Raw genomic sequence first — 19,822 nt, 5'->3', positions numbered from 1 at the left:
TTGGTGGGTCACGTCGTCCATAAACAGCCCTTTTCAATCTGTCCCAGGCATGTTCGATAGAGTTCATGACTGGAGAACATGCTGCCCACTCTATGGAGGCGCGAATTGTCTCCATGGAGACGAATTCCTCGCCAATTTTCTGCCGATATTGTTGCACTACCAGTCGGAGGATGGCATTCACGTATCGTACAGCCGTTACGGGGCCTTCCATGACTACGAGCAGCGTACGTCGGCCCCACATAATGCCACCGCAATACAGCAGGGAACCCCAACCTTGCTGCACTCTCTGGACAGCTTGGAGGCAAGTCGGCTGGAGGACGATGTGTTGAATCGCGACGCAATTTGTGTGTTCCATCGTCGTTAGCATGGTCGTAACGTTACAATTAAATGTCAGTTTTGCGTCGGATTCGAAAAACTAGACTCACAGGAGAACGACCATGAGTGTCTAAGACGTTCAGCCTGATGGAGTTGCCTCCAAACACGTCTCCGACGATTGTCTGATTGAAGGGATATGCTAAACTCGTCGGTGAAGAGAACGCGATGTCAATCCTGTGTGGTCCATTCGGCATGTCGTTGGGCCGATCTGTACCGCGCTGCATAGTGTCGTGGTTGCAAAGATGGACCTCGCCATGGACGCCGGGACTGATGTTGCGCATCATACAGCCTATTGCGCACAGTTTGAGTCGTAACACGACGTCCTGTGGCTGCACGAAAAGCGTTATTCAACATGGTGGCGTTGCTGTCAGGGTTCCTCCGAGCCATAATCCGTAGGTAGCGGTCATCCACTGCAGTAGTAGCCCTTTGACAGTCTGAGCTAGCCATGTCATCGACACTTCCTGCCCCTCTGTATCTCCTCCATGTCCGAACGACGTCGCTTTGGTTCAATCCGAGTCGGCTTCACACTTCTCTTGTTGAGACCTCTTCCTGGAACTGATCGGCTGTCTGAACCCCTCCGTATAATAGGCGCTGCTACTGCATGGTTTTTTACATTTTTGGGCGGATTAGTGACATTTCTGCACAGTCAAAGGGACTGTGTCTGTGATACAGTGCCCACAGACCACGTCTATCTTCAGGAGTTCTGTGAACCGGGGTGATGCAAAACTTTCTCCTAGAAAGCTGTTGAAGTACGTGAGATCATTATCAGATAGGACTAACACGTGATACCGAACGTATACATAGAAGAGCAGGAAATACGCTCACAGATATGTTTCATCCACAGAATGCTGAAAAATCCAAAGTGACAGGTGCTTGCAGATATGCCTCAATCATTCTGGAAAAGCCTGCCTACAAAGTTTCAAGAACCAGTATTTAGCGAGAAATCTAGAAACATATTGCAGTCCTCTACAAATCGCTTCCATAAGGACCGCGAAGGTAAGATTGGAGTAATTACAGTGAACACAGAGGCTCTTAAGCAGTTGTTTTCCCGGCGCACCATACACAACATTAGATTGTGGGGGTCGATCAATAAGTAATGCCCCGCAATTTTTCTCAGAACGTATTTATTCTTAAGGGTTAGAATTTGGCGACAATCAACTCCGGGGTGGTGGGCCTGCCACCCTCCCCCTGCTAGTGCCACAGTGAAAAAGACTGCACTCTACCTACAGTCAGGCTAATAGCCCGGACACGGGCTTGCGCCGCAGAATTTGCCTTATCAACCAGCATTTCTTTTACGTGTACTGTTTTTCTACATAGTCTCCGTCAAGTTCTATGTCCTTACATCGGCGTTGTGTAAGAGCATGTTTCCGCTGCTGGTAAAAAGTCTTGTCCTGTGCTCGTTTCACTGCATGGTCATCTTCAAAGTGTGTCCAACTTAGAGAATCTTTAAATGGTCCAAACAGATGCGAGTGCACCAGATGTGGGCTATAGGGTGAAGGAGGCAACTCGCGTTCTAATCTAAGACTTTATTAGATCTGAGATGAGACGCAGGAATAACAGTCACCGTGAGAGACACCTCAGAAGAAGATGGCGAAACTGATCAAAGCAACGATACAGACGGTGAAGATGTTGGCAGCTTCCTTCATTAAATCACCTAGTCCATAAGCCGTGACAGGTTATTGTACTTAGTCACGTAAAACACGTACAGTGGAAGCAGGCACATAGCTTAGTAACAACACGTGTCTTTCTTTCCGCAACCCCCCCCCCCCTTTTCCCAACCCCTGCTGAACTTTGGTGCCCTATCTGCAACTCATCTTTGATCTTGCCCAACATCTTTAAACTTCTTTAATTTCAACAGATCACTAACATTGTTATTTAACACCCTCCGTTTTTATGATAATTTTCATTTTTATTGCTGAAAATAATATTTGCTAGAAATATGAAATAATTTATGTTATTGCATGAAAAATTGTTAAATATACTACCTGTTATTAAAATGATACGCAACAGGTCTCTAAATAAGTAATTAGTGAAATATAAAAAAATGGTATGCACTGTCGTGTTGGTGCAAGATTTCTTTTGGGTTCTTGTCAGACCTGAGAAGTCGAAAATAGGTTTTAAGTTTATTCAGGTACCTCACATATGGTTCTGGATAAATGGTTGGCTCGAAACTTGCTGGTAGATTAAAACTGTGTGCCGGAACGAGACTCGAACTCGACACCTTTGCCTTTCACGGACAAGTGTTCCACCGGCAAAGGTCCCATGTTTGATTCTCGGTTCGAGAAACAGTTTTTATTTGCCAAGAAGTTTCATACCAACGCAAACTATGCTAGATCGCGCACGTATATGTGTGCGTGCAGTAAGACCTGGCTGTCTCCACAGCACGTCGCACGTTCCGTGAACTCTCGTACACCACAGTACACATCTCACAACAGATGACATCATAAAGCACGGCATGGAATATTTCGATGTCGTTGCAGTGTTATCTTACGTTGGTTTTTAAACTGGTCATCTACTAAGTTGTGTGTGTTAATGGATCGTATCCGAACAATCTTTGGTTTGTAAATATTTTTCTCGGGTTTGCCTCGAGATAACATTGTGCAAGGCCCGCAGCAGTAACGACACCAACTACTACCACTTAAAGAAGTAAAGAGTTACTTGCCTGAAATATTGTGGGACTAGCACAATGTTGCCCGAAGACCAACACGAGAAGTGTGTTTGAAACAAATCCATCTGGAAACATTGAAACGACGCAACCTTTGTTTTGTTGATGCACTCTTCCTGTTAGCGTCTCGTGTAAACAGAGAAAATAAGGACTAACTTAACTTAGCAAGTCAGAAACGAGTTCTGAAAACCAACTATAATAAATAATAATATAAAACGAACTTATCGAATAGAAAATTTTACATGTTAACAGTGAACTCATAGAATCAGTTGAAGAGCTTTGTATTCATGACTGTTCAGGACAATGACTGGGTGGATATAAGAGGAAGTAGAAACAATGTTAAAAGTGGCCTTGTATGCATTTCGCAAATTAGATTCGCGAAATTAAGATTATGTCATGCCTAAAACGGAAAATCTGCTTTCGGTGTATATGACCAGTTTTATGTGAAGCATTCGTTAATAAATGTGATACCAGACGCTAACAGGAAGAGTGCATCAACAAAACAAAGGTTGCGTCGTTTCAATGTTTCCCGATGGATCTGTTTCAAACACACTTCACGTGTTTGTCTTTGGATAACATTGTGCTAGTCCCACAATATTTCACGCAAGTAACTCTTCGACATATTTAAGTGATAGTAATTGGTGTCGTTACTGCTGTGGGACGTCACAAACTACATATCGCATTTAACCTACCGGGTGTTCATAAGTGTCGATAACTTCTAAAAAATAATTGTAGCATTTATTCAATAAGCATAAATATCTATTCACACCTATGTATACATTTTCATCTAATTTCCACATGGAATACGTCCATATCATCAATATAGTCGACTTCGAGTTATTAGGAGAATTTTAAGACAGCGAGGACCATCTGTAAAGGAGACAGCGTATATAGGACACTAGTGCGACCCATTGTTGAGTACTATAAGAGTGTTTGGACCCGCCTCAGGTTGGATTAAAGGAAGGCATCGAAGCATTTCAGCGGCGGGTAGCTGGTTTGTTATTGGTAGGTTCGAACAGCACGGAAGTGTTATGGAGATGCTTCGGGAACTCAAATCGAAATCCCTGGAGGGAAGGCGACGTTCTTTTCGAGTAGTATTATCGAGAAAAGTTTAGAGAACGGGCATTTGAGGCTGACTGCAGAACGATTCTACTGCCGCCAACGTACAACCTTGAACATAAGATTAAAGAGATTACGGGTCGTAAGGAGGCATAAAGTCGTTTTTCTCTCGCTCCATTTCGGACTGGAACAGAAAAGTAAGTGACTAGTAGTATTGCAGGGTACCGTCCGCCATCTAGATATCGAAGCATTCCTCTCCCATCGTTGAAGAGCGTAACTGAATTCATTCTGAAGCATATCTTGTCAAACAGCCGATGCTGGATCCCTGCTTCGAGTTCTTGGATCCTGCAAATGCCTTACCTTCGCTTTTTATATCCAATCGAAGAAATCCGTGGTTGTCACATCAGGTAATGAACGCGATGGCCACAGCCTTGCTGATACTCTGCCTAACACATCCGTCAGTGAATCATCTTCTATTTAGGTACTCCCTTACTATGAGAGCAAAATGACGGGTTGCTCCATGCTGTTGGAACAAAACAGTTTCACAAGTGTGTTCTTGTTGAAACTGTGGCGCCAGGAATTGTTCCAGCATCTCAGGCTACATGTTTCCTGTCATTGTATTTTCTGCAAAAGTAAAAAATGGTTCAAATGGCTCTGAGCACTATGGGACTAAACTGTTGTGGTCATCAGTCCCCTAGAACTTAGAACTACTTAAACATAACTAACCTAAGGTCAGCACACACATCCATGCCCGAGGCAGGATTCGAACCTGCGACCGTAGCGGTCGCGCGGTTCCGGACTGTAGCGCCTAGAACCGCTCGGCCACTCCGGCCGGCGCAAAAGTAAAAGATCTGTAAACTGTAAGACTATGAATTCAGGCCACACATTCACTTTTGGTGTATCCCTCTGCCATTCAGTGGTAGCGTGAGGTGGGTCGTTACCAAATATGCGGCAGTTACGTTTGTCGAAGATGGCCTCATTAGTAAATAAAATGGGATCCATGAGATGTTTGTTGCGTGCAGTTTCTATCAAATCGAGCTGCGTAATCCTCGTGGTCTACAACTTAAATTTTGTAAGCTTTTTTCTTTAGAGTAACGTGTAAAACTTTCAAAATCATTTATTATGGCACGTATATCTCTCAGCTTAAACGACGGGCTGATGCATCCGAACGTCTTTCGATTGCCTATTTGATTGTCTGAGCAATCTCTTGTCTTGCCAGGTGATCTCCCAGTGTGCGATCCGGATATGTGTTCTTGCTGTTACTGATTACTGAAATTTCCAATGCGTTCTTGTTGCGTCTCCAGATAAGATAAATCTCGGAATAGTGCACTGACAACATTCACACGTTCTTCTATCATAGCTGTTTTCTTGATTTTCCTAAAAAAAAGGCTCCAATTATCACCGAAATTGTTTCTCATTGAGTATTATATAAATTCATCCATTCTTTCTTAAAAATGGATCGGGACTTTATGATCACCTTGTACTGTAATTTATCCTAAGATTCCCATAGCCCAGACAATTTTCTACGAGGACTTTTTCCCCATGGCCGATGGGTCCCGAAATGAAAACCACAGTGAAAATCAGATACGTTGTAATTGAAAATTTAGCTATACCTTCCAGCTACTTCTGTACAAACTCCTCACTCCTACTTAGACATTTTTCGTAGCGTGGTACCAGCTTTCCAATACCCTCGTCGCCGCCTGCGATTTCCGCTAGTTCCTATGCTGGCCTGCAGCTCGTTTTCTGTGCCCAAATGCTGTATTCATAGGCAGTGGTTCATGTGAGCAAAACGATGAACATCACAGGCAGATAAGTGGATAAGATGCGTGATCAAACACTTCCCATCCTAAACGCTGCAGAAACGTCTTTGCTGCCGCTGTAGTGTGCGGCCGAGCATTGTCATGAAGAAGGACAATGCCTTCTAACAACATTCCTCTTCGCTTGTTCTGAACTGCCCTTCATACACGATTCTTCCGAATCACCTGATCCATTCGCTGAACAAGACCATCGGTTGACACCCGCTTCTCTCCCTGACCACCCGCATAATGAACGTCTTGTACGTCCTGCTTCAAAGTTCCTGCACCATTGCTGTACCATTGTCATACAACAGTTACGTTATGTGGGCTGCCTGAAATCAGGCTGCAACCCCTCAGCATGAAGAAGTCGAGTGACAGCATGCACTTCACACTCAGTGGGAGATTCTGTTGTTCTAGGCACCTTCACGTGCGCACTGTGCACTCAGAACTGAAAAGTGCGACGTTACGAGATCGCCGGGTATTCTAGACAGTGTGCTCTTAATTTCGCGACCGATCGGACCTTTTAAGAAAAGAAATAGTCCTCGTGTGAAGTAACATTTGGTGAATGGCTAATGTTAAATTTCCATCCCAGTTCTTTTTCTGTATTTCGTCCCACTTTAGTACTTTCGGAAGTCTCTATTACGCATGTTACATGTTGTTGTTGTTGTTGTTGTGCTCTTGCCGGCCGGTGGGGCCGATCAGTTCTAGGCGCTTCATTATGGAACCGCGCTGGCTGCTACGGTCGAAGATTCGAATACTGCCTCGGACATGGATGTGTTTGTCGTCCTTAGGTTAGTTAGGTTTAAGTAGTTCTAAGTTCTAGGGGACTGATGACCTCAGATGTTAAGGCCCATAGTGCTCAGAGCCATTTGAACCATTTTTGTTGTGCTCTTGAGTCCGTAGGCTGGTCTGCTGAAGCTCTCCATACTACCCTAACGTGTGCAAATATCTTCAACTGCGAGTAACTACTGCAACATACATCCTTCTGAATCTGCTTGCTAGGTCTCCCTCTACGGTTTTTACCCTCCACACTTCTCTCCAGGACTATATTGATGATTCCTTGATGTCTCAGAATATGTCCTACCAACCGACCCCTCCCTCTAGTCGGGTTGTGCCACAAATTTCTTTCCCCCCAGCTCTGTTCGGTGGTTCCTCATTAGTTACGTCGTCTACTCATCTAACCTTTAGTATTCTTCAGCAGCACCACATTTAAAAAACTTCTGTTCTCTTCTTGCCTAAACTGTTTATCGTCCATGTTTCACTTCCATACAAGGCTAGACCCCATACAAAAAGCTAAAGGAAAGACTTACTAACACTTAAGTCTGTATTCGATGTTAATAAATTTCACTTTTTCAGAAACGCTTTTCTTGTCATTGCCTGTCTACATTTTATATCCTCCCTTCTTCGGTCATCATCAGTTGTTTTGCTTCTCGAATAACAAACGCATCTACTATTTTAAGTGTCTAATTTCCTAGCCTAATTCCTTCTGCATCACCTGATTTAATACGACTACATTCCATCATCCTTGTTTTACTCTGTTGATGTTCATCTTACATTCTCCTTTCAAGACAACGTCCATTCCGTTCAACTGTTCTTCCAGACCCTTTGCAGTCTTTGACAGAATTACAACGTCGTCGGCAAACCTCAAAAGCTTTTATTTCTTCTCCATAGATTTTAATTATTACTTCAAATTTTTCTTTTTCTTCCTTTACTGCTTGCTTTTATAACTGCTATGTGATTTTAAATAGACTTTCTTTCCTTGCATTTGACCCCTGCCACATTCAGATTTGACAGAGAGTATTCCATTCATATTTGTCAAAAGCTTTCTCTAAGCATACAAATGCTGCAAACGTAGCTTTGTCTTTCCTTAACCTGTGTTCTATGAGAAAACGTAGGGGGGAAATATTGTATCGCGTGATCCTACATTTCTCCGGAATCCAATCTGATTTTCCCCGAGGTCAGCTTCTACCAGGTTTTCTATTCTTCTACAGAGCATTCGTATTGTTATTTCGCAACCGTGACTTAATAAACTAATAGTTCGCAAATATTCACATCTGACAACAAATGCCATCTTTGACATTGGAATTACCACATTCTTCTTGAAGACTGAGTGTATTTCGCCTGTCTCATACATCTTGCACATCAGATGGAAGAATTCTGTCGCGGTTGACTCTCCCAAGACGATCAGTAGTTCTGACGAAATGTCGTCTACTCCAGGGGCCTTGTTACTACTTAGGTCTCTCAATGCTCTATCATATTCTTCTCACAGTATTATATCTCCCATATCATCCTTTCTACGTCCTCTTCCCTTTCTATAATACTACTTGAAAGTTCATCTTCGTTGTACAGGCCCTCTATATACTGCTTCCACCATTCAGTTTTTCCTTCTTTGATTAGGGCTAGTTTACCATCTGAGCTCTTGATGTTCATACAGGTGGTTCACTTTTGTCGAAAGGCACCTTTAATTTTAGTCTAGTGATAAATGCTTGTAAATCCTTGTCCTCTAGCCATCCTGCTCAGCCATTTTGCACTTGCTGTGAATCTCATTTTTTAGACGCTTCATTTATGCTATATAAACTACTGGCCATTAAAATTGCTACACCAAGAATAAATGCAAATGATAAATGGGTATTTATTGGACAAATATAATATACTAGAGCGAACATGTGATTACATTTTCGCGCAGTTTGGGTCCATAGATCCTGAGAAATCAGTACCCAGAACAACCACCTCTGGCCGTAATAACGGCCTTGATACACCTGGGCATTGAGTCAAACAGGGCTTGGATGGCGTGTACAGGTACAGCTGCCCATGCAGCTTCAACACGATACCACAGTTCATCAAGAGTAGTGACTGGCGTATTGTGACGAGCCAGTTGCTCGGCCGCCATTGACCAGACGTTTTCAGTTGATGAGAGATCTGGAGAATGTGCTGGTCAGGGCAGCAGTCGAACATTTTCTGTATCCAGAAAGGCCCGTAAAGGACCTGCAACATGCGGTCGTGCATTATCCTGCTGAAATGTAGGGTTTCGCAGGGATCAAACGAAGGGAAGAGCCACGGGTCGTAACACTTCTGAAATGTAACGTGCACTGTCCAAAGTGCCGCCAATGCGAACAAGAGGAGACCGAGAGGTGTAACCAATGGCACCCCATACCATCACGCCGGGTGATACGCCAGTATGGCGATGACGAATACACGCTTCCAATGTGCGTTCACCGGATGCGACCATCATGATGCTGTAAACAGAACCTGGATTCATCCGAAAAAATGACGTTTTGCCATTCGTGCACACAGGTTCGTCGTTGAGTACACCATCGCAGGCGCTCCTGTCTGTGATACAGCGTCAAGGGTAACCGCAGCCATGGTCTCCGAGCTGATAGTCCCTGCTGCTGCAAACGTCGTCGAACTGCAGATGGCTGTTGTCTTGCAAACGTCCCCATCTGATGGCTCAGGGATCGAGACGTGGCTGCACGATCCTTTACAGCCATGCGGATAAGATGCCTGTCGTCTCAACTGCTAGTGATACGAGGCCGTTGGGATCCAGCACGGCATTCCGTATTACCCTCCTGAACCCCACCGATTCCATATTCTGCTAACAGTCATTGGATCTCGACCAACGCGAGCAGCAATGTCGCGATACGATAAACCGCAATCGCGATAGGCTACAATCCGACCTTAATCAGAGTCGGAAACGTGATGGTACTCATTTCTCCTCCTTACACGAGGTATCACAACAACGTTTCACCAGGCAACGCCGGTCATCTGCGGTTTGTGTATGAGAAATCGGTTGGAAACTTTCCTCATGTCAGCACGTCGTAGGTGTCGCCACCGGCGCCAACCTTGTATGAATGCTCTGGAAAGCTAATCATTTGTATATCACAGCATCTTCTTGCTGCCGGTTAATTTTTGCGTCTGTAGCACGTCATCTTCGTGGTGTAGCAATTTTAATGGTCATTAGCGTATATTACATATCCTAACCTAAATAGTTAATGTGAGATCTTCCTTTGTGTTTTACAGGCACTATGCTCCAGCAGAAGACCGTTCGCGGGAACCCTCGCCCAAGCACCGGGAGAGGGAGTTCCGGGACCGAGAGAAGGACAGGGAGCGAGAGCGAGAGCGCGAACGAGACAGGGGCCGCGATCGCGACCGCGATCGTGAGCGTGATCGCGAGCGCGGCAGCAGGGAGGTGCGCGAGCGGCGGGAGCACAGTGGCAGCACAGCGGCGACCGCGCAGGCGACGACCACGCGGACGCTGAGCCGCACGCAGAAGGAGCAGCGCGCCTCGGAGAAGCTGATCCGCGTGGAGCGGCTGGCGCACGGGCCCGAGGCCAGCGACCTCGACTACGACGACCGCCACTCGCCGCAGCGCTCCGCCCTCGACGACACCGACGTCGACGACCGCCACTACCCGCAGCAGCAGCGCAGGCGGCGGGACCGCGACCGGGAGGACGACGACGGCGACGACGAGGCCGAGGAGCAGCGGCGCGCGCGCAAGAAGAAACCGTCCAAGAAGGCCGCCGACGCCCGGCTGCTGGAGGCGGAGGAGGAGGCGCGCGAGTCGGAGGTGGAGGACGCGCGCCGTGCCGACACCATCAAGCGCGGCGGCACCCTGAGGGCCGAGGACCAGCGCAAGAAGGGCCCCGCGCCCGCGCCGCCGCCGCAGGACTCCAGGAAGAAGGAGAAGAAGAAGCAGGGCTCGTCCGCCATGGACAAGGTGAAGCAGCTGTTCGGCGGCTCGTCCAAGAAGGACAAGAAGAAGAAGAAGGACAAGGAGAAGGGCCAGAAGGAGGAGGCGGACAGGAAGAGGCGCGACGAAGACGAGGACGGCGAGGAGCGGGACCCGGTGGCGGCGCGCTACACCGAGTACCGCGGCGACCGCCTGCTCGACACCGACGAGGAGACGCTGCGGGCCACGCCGCACTCCATGCGCCGCCGCCCCAGCACCGACGCCGACCTCTCCTCGCAGGTAGGGCGCGCGCCTGCCTACTGCTCTGATGTACACGCGACGGGAAGAGCAACTTGTGACCTGCTAAAAACAATCAGCAACGTAGATCGCATAAATATTTCTTTATTTGAGGCAACCGGTTTCGACAATTTTTGCTGTCATCCTCAGGTCCTAGAAATCTTTTTGTAATGAAACATTTTCATGTTACATAGATAGAAACAATATCATTTAGCTACAATATAGCAGGTCATCAACTGGAAGCAGTTAATTCCATAAATTATCTGGGAGTAAGCATTAGGAGTGATTTAAAATGGAATGATCATATAAAGTTCATCGTCGGTAAAGCAGATGCCAGACTGAGATTCATTGGAAGAATCCTAAGGAAATGCAATCCGAAATAAAGGAAGTAGGTTACAGTATACTTGTTCCCCCACTGCTTCAATACTGCTCACCGGTGTAGGATCCGTACCAGATAGGGTTGATAGAAGAGAGAGAGAAGATCCAACGGAGAGCAGCGCGCTTCGTTACAGAATCATATAGTAATAGCGAAAGCGTTACGGAGATGATAAACTCCAGTGGAAGACTCTGCAAGAGAGACGCTCAGTAGCTCGGTACGGGCTTTTGTTGAAGTTTCGAGAACATACCTTCACTGAGGAGTCAAGGAGTATATTGCTCCCTCCTACGTATATCTCGCGAAGAGACCATGAGTATAAAATCAGAGCTATTAGAGCCCACACACAGGCATACCGACAATCTTTCTTTCCACGAACAATACGGGACTGGAACAGAGGGGAGAACCGATAGAGGAACTGAAAGTACCCTCCGCCACACACCGTCAGGTGGATTGCGGAGTATGGATGTAGATTTAGATGTAGACCTCACTAAAGTGCACACACACACACACACAGATATATATATATATATATATATGTATATATATATATATATATATATATATATATATAGGTGGAAAAATGGGCCCCTGCTGGTATTATGGGCCCCCTACATATTTGGAAGGCCAAGAATTCAAGCGGAAAGCACATGAACTACTAGAACTAGTTGCCTAACTTCACTGTAGAGTGTGCAGACGTAGTAGCTGTCATGGTTTGTGAGTAGTTGTGCTGTGGATTTTTTCGCTGTCATCAAAAGTTTGAAAGTTTAGTGTTTATTTGAATAAAACTCAAATTTCTAACATGGTATTACTAAAACTAAGGTTAGGTACGGATTTGGCTTGTTGTTGGGATGCCGTTTTACATTAATTAACGTCGGTTGCGAACCAAACTAACCGTAGGCAAAATCGTTTTTCCCAAGATGTCGAGGGTGGATATATGGGCCCCTTTTGCTGCTGGTATTATGAGCCCCATAAAATCAGATTTTATGGGACCATTTACAAATATTGCTACTCTTTATGTTTCAGATGCCTCGAAGACATCTTGTGCCACCAAAAAAATCGAAACGGCAATCGTGGGACAAAGCAAATGTGTCAAATGCTATTATAGCTATTAAAGAGAAAAAAATGGGGTTGAAAAAAAACGGTTAAAGTGTACTATGTCCCTCGTTCTACACTCCAAAGGCTTTCACGAATCGATAAACCGGTCGAAGAAATAGTTAATATTAAACTGGGCCGTCCACCGGTTTTACCACAAGGACTTGAGGACGAACTGGTTAAATATCTTCTCATAATGGAATCCGAATTCTACAGCCTTACCAGAAATGACTTCAGGCACATGGCCTACCAGCTTTGCACGAGAAATAAAATCCCTCATCCATTTGTAAAAGGCGAAGTTTCTGGTCGAACTTGGTTTGACCATTTTATGTCACGGCACAAAAAATTAACTCTATTTTGAAGCCATCCGCAACTTCGATTTCACCTGCTAATGGGTTTAATGGTTCAAATGGCTCTGAGCACTATGGGACTTAACTGCTGAGGTCATCAGTCCCCTAGAACTTAGAACTACTTAAACCTAACTAACCTAAGGACATCACACACATCCATACCCGAGGCAGGATTCGAACCTGCGACCGTAGCGGTCACGCGGTTCCAGACTGTAGCGCCTAGAACCGCTCGACCAACCCGGCCGGCAGAGGAGTCAGGTCTTAGTGTGGTTCAAAGAAAAATTTCTCGTGTCATCGGCCTGAGGGGAAAAAAGCAAGTTGGTGCATTATCTGCATCTGAAAGAGGATCACTTGTAACGTGTAAAAAGATGCTTATGTGTGTGACTATTGTGAATAGACTAGGCATAGACTGTTGAAATCATCCCACCAGTAGACTAATTAACAATGTTCAGAGTGAATCTTTCTTTCATTATACACAATAATTAAATAAAATTATTTTTTTTCAAATATTTGTTTCTTTTTATTTCAAATTAACATGGGGCCCATATTACCAGCACAAATTCTTGACGCAACAAAATGCAGACTATCAGGGAAAATAAAATTTTGTTTTAAATATTAAAAAGTTGAACCAAAACATGTCGTAACTATTTGCAGGACATACTAGAGAAATGTTTTATGTTGATTTCAGGTGATTATACTAAAAATAAAAGGTGTTATATAAAAAAAACAAAGTGGGGGCCCATTTATACACCTTTATATATATATATATATATATATATATATATATTGAATTATCTCATTTTCATAAGACCGAAGGAGTGATCTCTTACTTCCCAAAAGCATTCAACAGACTAGGTCGCATAAGTAGTTGTATATTTAAGACAACCGGTTTCGACAGACTTTGCCGTCATCTTCAGGTCTTAATAAGCTTTTTGTCATGGAACATTTTCATATTACGTTGGACATCACACCAAGTTGTCATGTGGGTAAAATTCAGCACATTATAAAAGGTGTGTCATAACTGAAATATTCATAAAACATTTAAAAACATAAAGCACTATATATATATATATATATATATATATATATATATATATATATATATATATATAGTCATTTCCACAGAGTGCTTTATGTTTTTAAATGTTTTATGAATATTTCAGTTATGAAATGACTATATATACACTCCTGGAAATGGAAAAAAGAACACATTGACACCGGTGTGTCAGACCCACCATACTTGCTCCGGACACTGCGAGAGGGCTGTACAAGCAATGATCACACGCACGGCGCAGCGGACACACCAGGAACCGCGGTGTTGGCCGTCGACTGGCGCTAGCTGCGCAGCATTTGTGCACCGCCGCCGTCAGTGTCAGCCAGTTTGCCGTGGCATACGGAGCTCCATCGCAGTCTTTAACACTGGTAGCATGCCGCGACAGCGTGGACGTTAACCGTATGTGCAGTTGACGGACTTTGAGCGAGGGCGTATAGTGGGCATGCGGGAGGCCGGGTGGACGTACCGCCGAATTGCTCAACACGTGGGGCGTGAGGTCTCCACAGTACATCGATGTTGTCGCCAGTGGTCGGCGGAAGGTACACGTGCCCGTCGACCTGGGACCGGACCGCAGCGACGCACGGATGCACGCCAAGACCGTAGGATCCTACGCAGTGCCGTAGGGGACCGCACCGCCACTTCCCAGCAAATTAGGGACACTGTTGCTCCTGGGGTATCGGCGAGGACCATTCGCAACCGTCTCCATGAAGCTGGGCTACGGTCCCGCACACCGTTAGGCCGTCTTCCGCTCATGGCCCAACATCGTGCAGCCCGCCTCCAGTGGTGTCGCGACAGGCGTGAATGGAGGGACGAATGGAGACGTGTCGTCTTCAGCGATGAGAGTCGCTTCTGCCTTGGTGCCAATGATGGTCGTATGCGTGTTTGGCGCCGTGCAGGTGAGCGCCACAATCAGGACTGCATGCGACCGAGGCACACAGGGCCAACACCCGGCATCATGGTGTGGGGAGCGATCTCCTACACTGGCCGTACACCACTGGTGATCGTCGAGGGGACACTGAATAGTGCACGGTACGTCCAAACCGTCATCGAACCCATCGTTCTGCCATTCCTAGACCGGCAAGGGAACTTGCTGTTCCAACAGGACAATGCACGTCCGCATGTATCCCGTGCCACCCAACGTGGTCTAGAAGGTGTAAGTCAACTAACCTGGCCAGCAAGATCTCCGGATCTGTCCCCCATTGAGCATGTTTGGGACTGGATGAAGCGTCGTCTCACGCGGTCTGCACGTCCAGCACGAACGCTGGTCCAACTGAGGCGCCAGGTGGAAATGGCATGGCAAGCCGTTCCACAGGACTACATCCAGCATCTCTACGATCGTCTCCATGGGAGAATAGCAGCCTGCATTGCTGCGAAAGGTGGATATACACTGTACTAGTGCCGACATTGTGCATGCTCTGTTGCCTGTGTCTATGTGCCTGTGGTTCTGTCAGTGTGATCATGTGATGTATCTGACCCCAGGAATGTGTCAATGAAGTTTCCCCTTCCTGGGACAATGAATTCACGGCGTTCTTATTTCAATTTCCAAGAGTGTATATATACATATATATATATATATATATATATATATATATATATATATATATATAGTGCTTTATGTTTTTAAATGTTTTATGAATATTTCAGTTATGACACACCTTTTATAATGTGCTGAATTTTACCCACATGTCAACTTGGTGTGATGTCCAACGTAATATGAAAATGTTCCATGACAAAAAGCTTATTAAGACCTGAAGATGACGGCAAAGTCTGTCGAAACCGGTTGACTTAAATAAACAACTACTTATGCGACCTAGTCTGTTGAATGCTTTTGGGAAGTAAGAGATCGCTCCTTCGGTCTTATGAAAATGAGATAATTCAATCAACTTGTAACTACTGACAGGCAGTGCCACAGGTTACCCAACATTCATACGTACACTGCGGTGACCAAATTCATGGGGTGTCTTCTATTACCGTATCGAACTGCCTTTTGCTCGCCACAGTGAAGCAGCTCAACAATTCGGAAGTCCCCTTCAGAAATATTGAGCCATGCTGCCTTTACAGCCGCCCATAAGTGTTGCCGTTTAAGGATTTTGTGCACTGACTGACCTCTCGATTATGTCTCATAGATGTTCGACGATATTCATGGCGTACTATCTGGGTGACCAGATCACTCGCTCGAATTGTCCCCAATGTTCAAACTAATCGCGAACAACTAGCACCTGATGACAAGGCACATTGTTATCCACAGAAATTCCATCGTTGTTCCGCAACATGAAGTCCATGAATGGCTGCAAATGGTCTCTAGGCAGCAGAACGTAACCATTTCCCGTCAACGATCGGTTCAGTTGGACCAGAGGACGCAGCACATTCCATATCAACACAGCCTACATAATTACGGAACCACCACCAGCTTGCACAGTACCTTGTTGACAACTTGAGTTCAAGGACTCTTGAGGTCTGCCCCATCCCCGAACCCTCCCATTAGCTCTTACCACCTGAAATCGGGACTTATCTGAGCCACTGCTCTCGGTTGTTAAGTAAACGCCGGCGACCACTGCGTTGTCTGTGGTGCGAGGTAATGCCTGGCACTGTAGGTCTCGGAATACCCAATTTCCTGACGATTTCCGAAATGGAGTGGCTCTGAGCACTATGGGACTTAACTTCTGAGGTCATCAGTCTCTTAGAACTTAGAACTACTTAAACCTAACTAACCTAAGGACATTACACACATCCATGCCCGAGGCAGTATTCGAACCTGCGACCGTATCTGTTGCGCGGTTCCATACTGTAGCGCCTAGAACCGCTCGGCTACTCCGGCCGGCGGACGTACAAAAAAAAAGTATCACCTTGCCTGGTGAGGACACAGCCTCGAATTTTTTGGGGGGTGTTGACGACGCTAGATTCGCGTCTGTAGATACCTCACTACGTTATGCCAAAGCGGCATACGCACATTTCAATCGGTTTGGTTGTTATGACGTTACGTACCTTCGTATTTGAACACTCCATATACTACAGTTCCATATGGCTTGCTGGAAGACGCCGTAGTACGTGGCAACGTGGAAAGTACCGTCTGCCACGCACTCCATAGTGGCTCGCGTAGCGGTTGCGTTACATGGTAGGCTGACAGAAGGGCTGTAGTCTACTTTACAGTGAGTTGAGAAACTCTTCGGACAGCAGGAAGGCGGGGAGATCGACAGCGCAGCCCGCCGCCTGTCTTCCAGACTCCAGCCGGCCTGCTGGACTTCCTGGAGCCGGCGCGGCGTGGTGCGATGCGGCACGCCACGGCCTGGCCGCCACTTTCCCTGCGGTCGCTCGGTACGGGCTCCGTCTGCGCGACCACTTTCCTCTCCGTTGTGCGTACCCGTCGGCTGCAGCTGCCACCACGAGCGGAGGAATACCAGAGGGGGGTCATAAACTTTTAATTATCACCTCAAAGAAAAACAAACTGCCACTATAAAAATTGGTGGTGGTCCTTCTCTACCCACTTTTCCCAAAAGTGAATGATTCGGCCGAGACCTTCATTCTTAAGCCTGCGCCGCTTTGTATGGTGTCTGTTAAACTGGGTGCGCCTTCGCTGGTAGCAGTGGACATTAAAGCTCCACTTGAAATTGCCCTAATTAAGGATGCCCTTAATGGGAAGTCAGTAAACCCCAAATGGAATAATATTATTAAGCTATCGGACTGTCTGCGGGAATGATTCATCTCTGACACACACACACGTAACGTAACGGACATTTTTTAGCATCTAGAATTATCTACTGTTGGGTGTTCCCTAACAATGTAACATTGTCACGGAACGTAATAACCAAAGCCCGGGTTCCCGGGTTCGATTCCCGGCGGGGTCAGGGATTTTCTCTGCCTCGTGATGGCTGGGTGTTGTGTGCTGTCCTTAGGTTGGTTAGGTTTAAGTAGTTCTAAGTTCTAGGGGACTTATGACCACAGCAGTTGAGTCCCATAGTGCTCAGAGCCATTTGAACCATTTCGTAATAACCAAACGACAGATCAGCTGCTGCCCAGAAAAATTGGAGGCAAACTTTCCTTCTGTAGGAAACTTCCTGGCAGATAAAAACTGTGTGCCGGGCCGAGAATCGAACTCGGGACCTTTGCCTTTTGCGGGCAAGTGCTCTACCAACTGAGCTGCCCAAGCACGACTCACGCCCCGTCCTCCCAGCTTTACTTCTGCCAGTATCTCGTCCCCCTACATTCCAAATACTGGCAGAAGTAAAGCTGTGAGGACGGGGCGTGAGTCGTGCTTGGGTACCTCAGTTGCTAGAGCATTTGCCCGCGACAGGCAAAGGTCCCGAGTTCGAGTCTCGGTCCGGCCAGGAAATTTCATATCACCGCACACTCCGCTGCAGAGTGAAAATCTCGTTCTGATTACCTTCTGTAATTTAAAAATAATTTAGTAATACTAAAAAATGCTTGTGAGTTGAATTAGTTGCTCGAACCAGAAGTGGCTCCAATTGAACTATCGATCGAATTAAATCACGAGAATATCTCTGTAATTACCTCTGCATAAAGCGTTAGTGCAAACCTCATATTCACTCAGTACTAACATCCTGAAATCGGAATAAAATTTATGATGATTTCACCACTGACGAGACTTCCTAACAAGCATCCAGATGTCTCCAGAAACGAAAAGCCATGCAAACACACATAAACACACGCACTTGCATTACCGGATCGAAAGACCCTGACAACGTCATTACGCAAAGAGGTACGATACTTGGCGAATATGTCTCTCTAAATCGAGAATCAAGTGTGAATTGTGTGGACTGTCTTCGAACCACGTAGCCTCTCTTGTAGTTCGCGGTATTTTGCACTATCGGAAAGACGTGGCACATCAGCCTCATACTTTCTTTTTTCAAATCCAACCATTTTGGATCGTTATGGTTCTGTTTAATATTTGAGTGCCTAACAAATCTGGAACAAAACCCTGTACGCTAAACTCGACTACAGCGCATCTGATTGTATCAAAGGGCTTTGTGATGTGAAGTGACCTTCCCTCTCTTAGAGTTCATTTGTATTTCCATTTATTTTATATCTAATGTTTAAGAATGAATGATCATATTCATCTTATTTGGTCTGTGGTTCCGCGACCGGAATTGCCTATAATGATCTACATACACACGCGCCGCAGCTGTTCGGCATGTGAAAACAATACAGCGACAAAGCACAGAAAATTGTCTAGCATTTGTCACTGTTAATGATTTGACATTACGTGAGCAAAAGGTTTTGAAGTCTTGTTAAAAATTAATCTTGCAAACAAATATGCCTGGCAGAGCTTCATATATATGACGTCAGTAGTATAAAATTGTTTTGGTTTGCTCGACATACAATGTACACTATCGAGAGGGATTGCCAGTACAAAAAAAGCATCCAGAATGAAAAAAAACTCGACTTCGGTTATCTGTTCAATATTTGTCTTCAAGTTAATTCTTTAATAAAACATTCACTTTTATCAGATTTCGTGTAGCGAAATCGATCAAGTCAGAGCATTTTACTACGTAGGCAAAGAAAAATTATTCCTGAGCACTCATGGTTTATATCATTACAAGACTAAATATTCTACTGCTTTTTATTCCTGTAATATTGTTCAAGAAGACAGGTGAAGCCTGCAAATTATTACATAAATATAAAGATATTAGCGGTTTACGGCCGCGATCCAGCAGCGATCTGCAATGGCTTATGGCTGTTATAATAAAGTATTTGCTCAATAATTAGGGGAGACGAGCTTTTCAGAAAGAAACGAAGTAGGTTAATATTTTAACTGTTGAATTGTATTTTGAAATTAAGCAAAAAATAATACATTTACAAAACACACGTTTTCGTTTTACAAACGGTAAGCGTCAGAGATGCTATTACGGAACAACTTCCTTCTCGTACAGCGAAACAAAAGAGTGTCAACTTTCTCTCTGGCGGCGGTTTATATGTTTATTACGCCAGAGAGGTTGATGAGGTTATCCAAGGCAAACATTATCATCTGCTATTCTTTATACGTTTTATAAATTGTAGACGCACTCTACTGGCTTTCATAGCACGACACTGTTTCCTATTTTATCGCGGTGGCATGTATAAGTCTTATACACGCA

At 45.3% G+C, this 19,822-nt stretch overlaps 1 protein-coding gene across 1 annotated transcript in view; it reads left to right on the top strand.

Annotated features, from left to right (window-relative positions):
• LOC124803236 (zinc finger CCCH domain-containing protein 13-like) overlaps positions 1-19,822 on the top strand; it is a 331,812-nt gene that overhangs the window by 123,050 nt on the left and 188,940 nt on the right. Inside the window, exon 4 of the mRNA XM_047264417.1 lies at positions 9,913-10,861. Coding sequence (XP_047120373.1) covers positions 9,913-10,861 — 949 coding nt within the window. The remainder of the gene's footprint in view (positions 1-9,912; positions 10,862-19,822) is intronic.

The sequence above is a fragment of the Schistocerca piceifrons genome, chromosome 6, assembly GCF_021461385.2.
Source record: "Schistocerca piceifrons isolate TAMUIC-IGC-003096 chromosome 6, iqSchPice1.1, whole genome shotgun sequence".
Taxonomy (NCBI): Eukaryota; Metazoa; Arthropoda; class Insecta; order Orthoptera; family Acrididae; genus Schistocerca; species Schistocerca piceifrons.
This window is presented reverse-complemented; position numbering and strand designations above follow the sequence as displayed.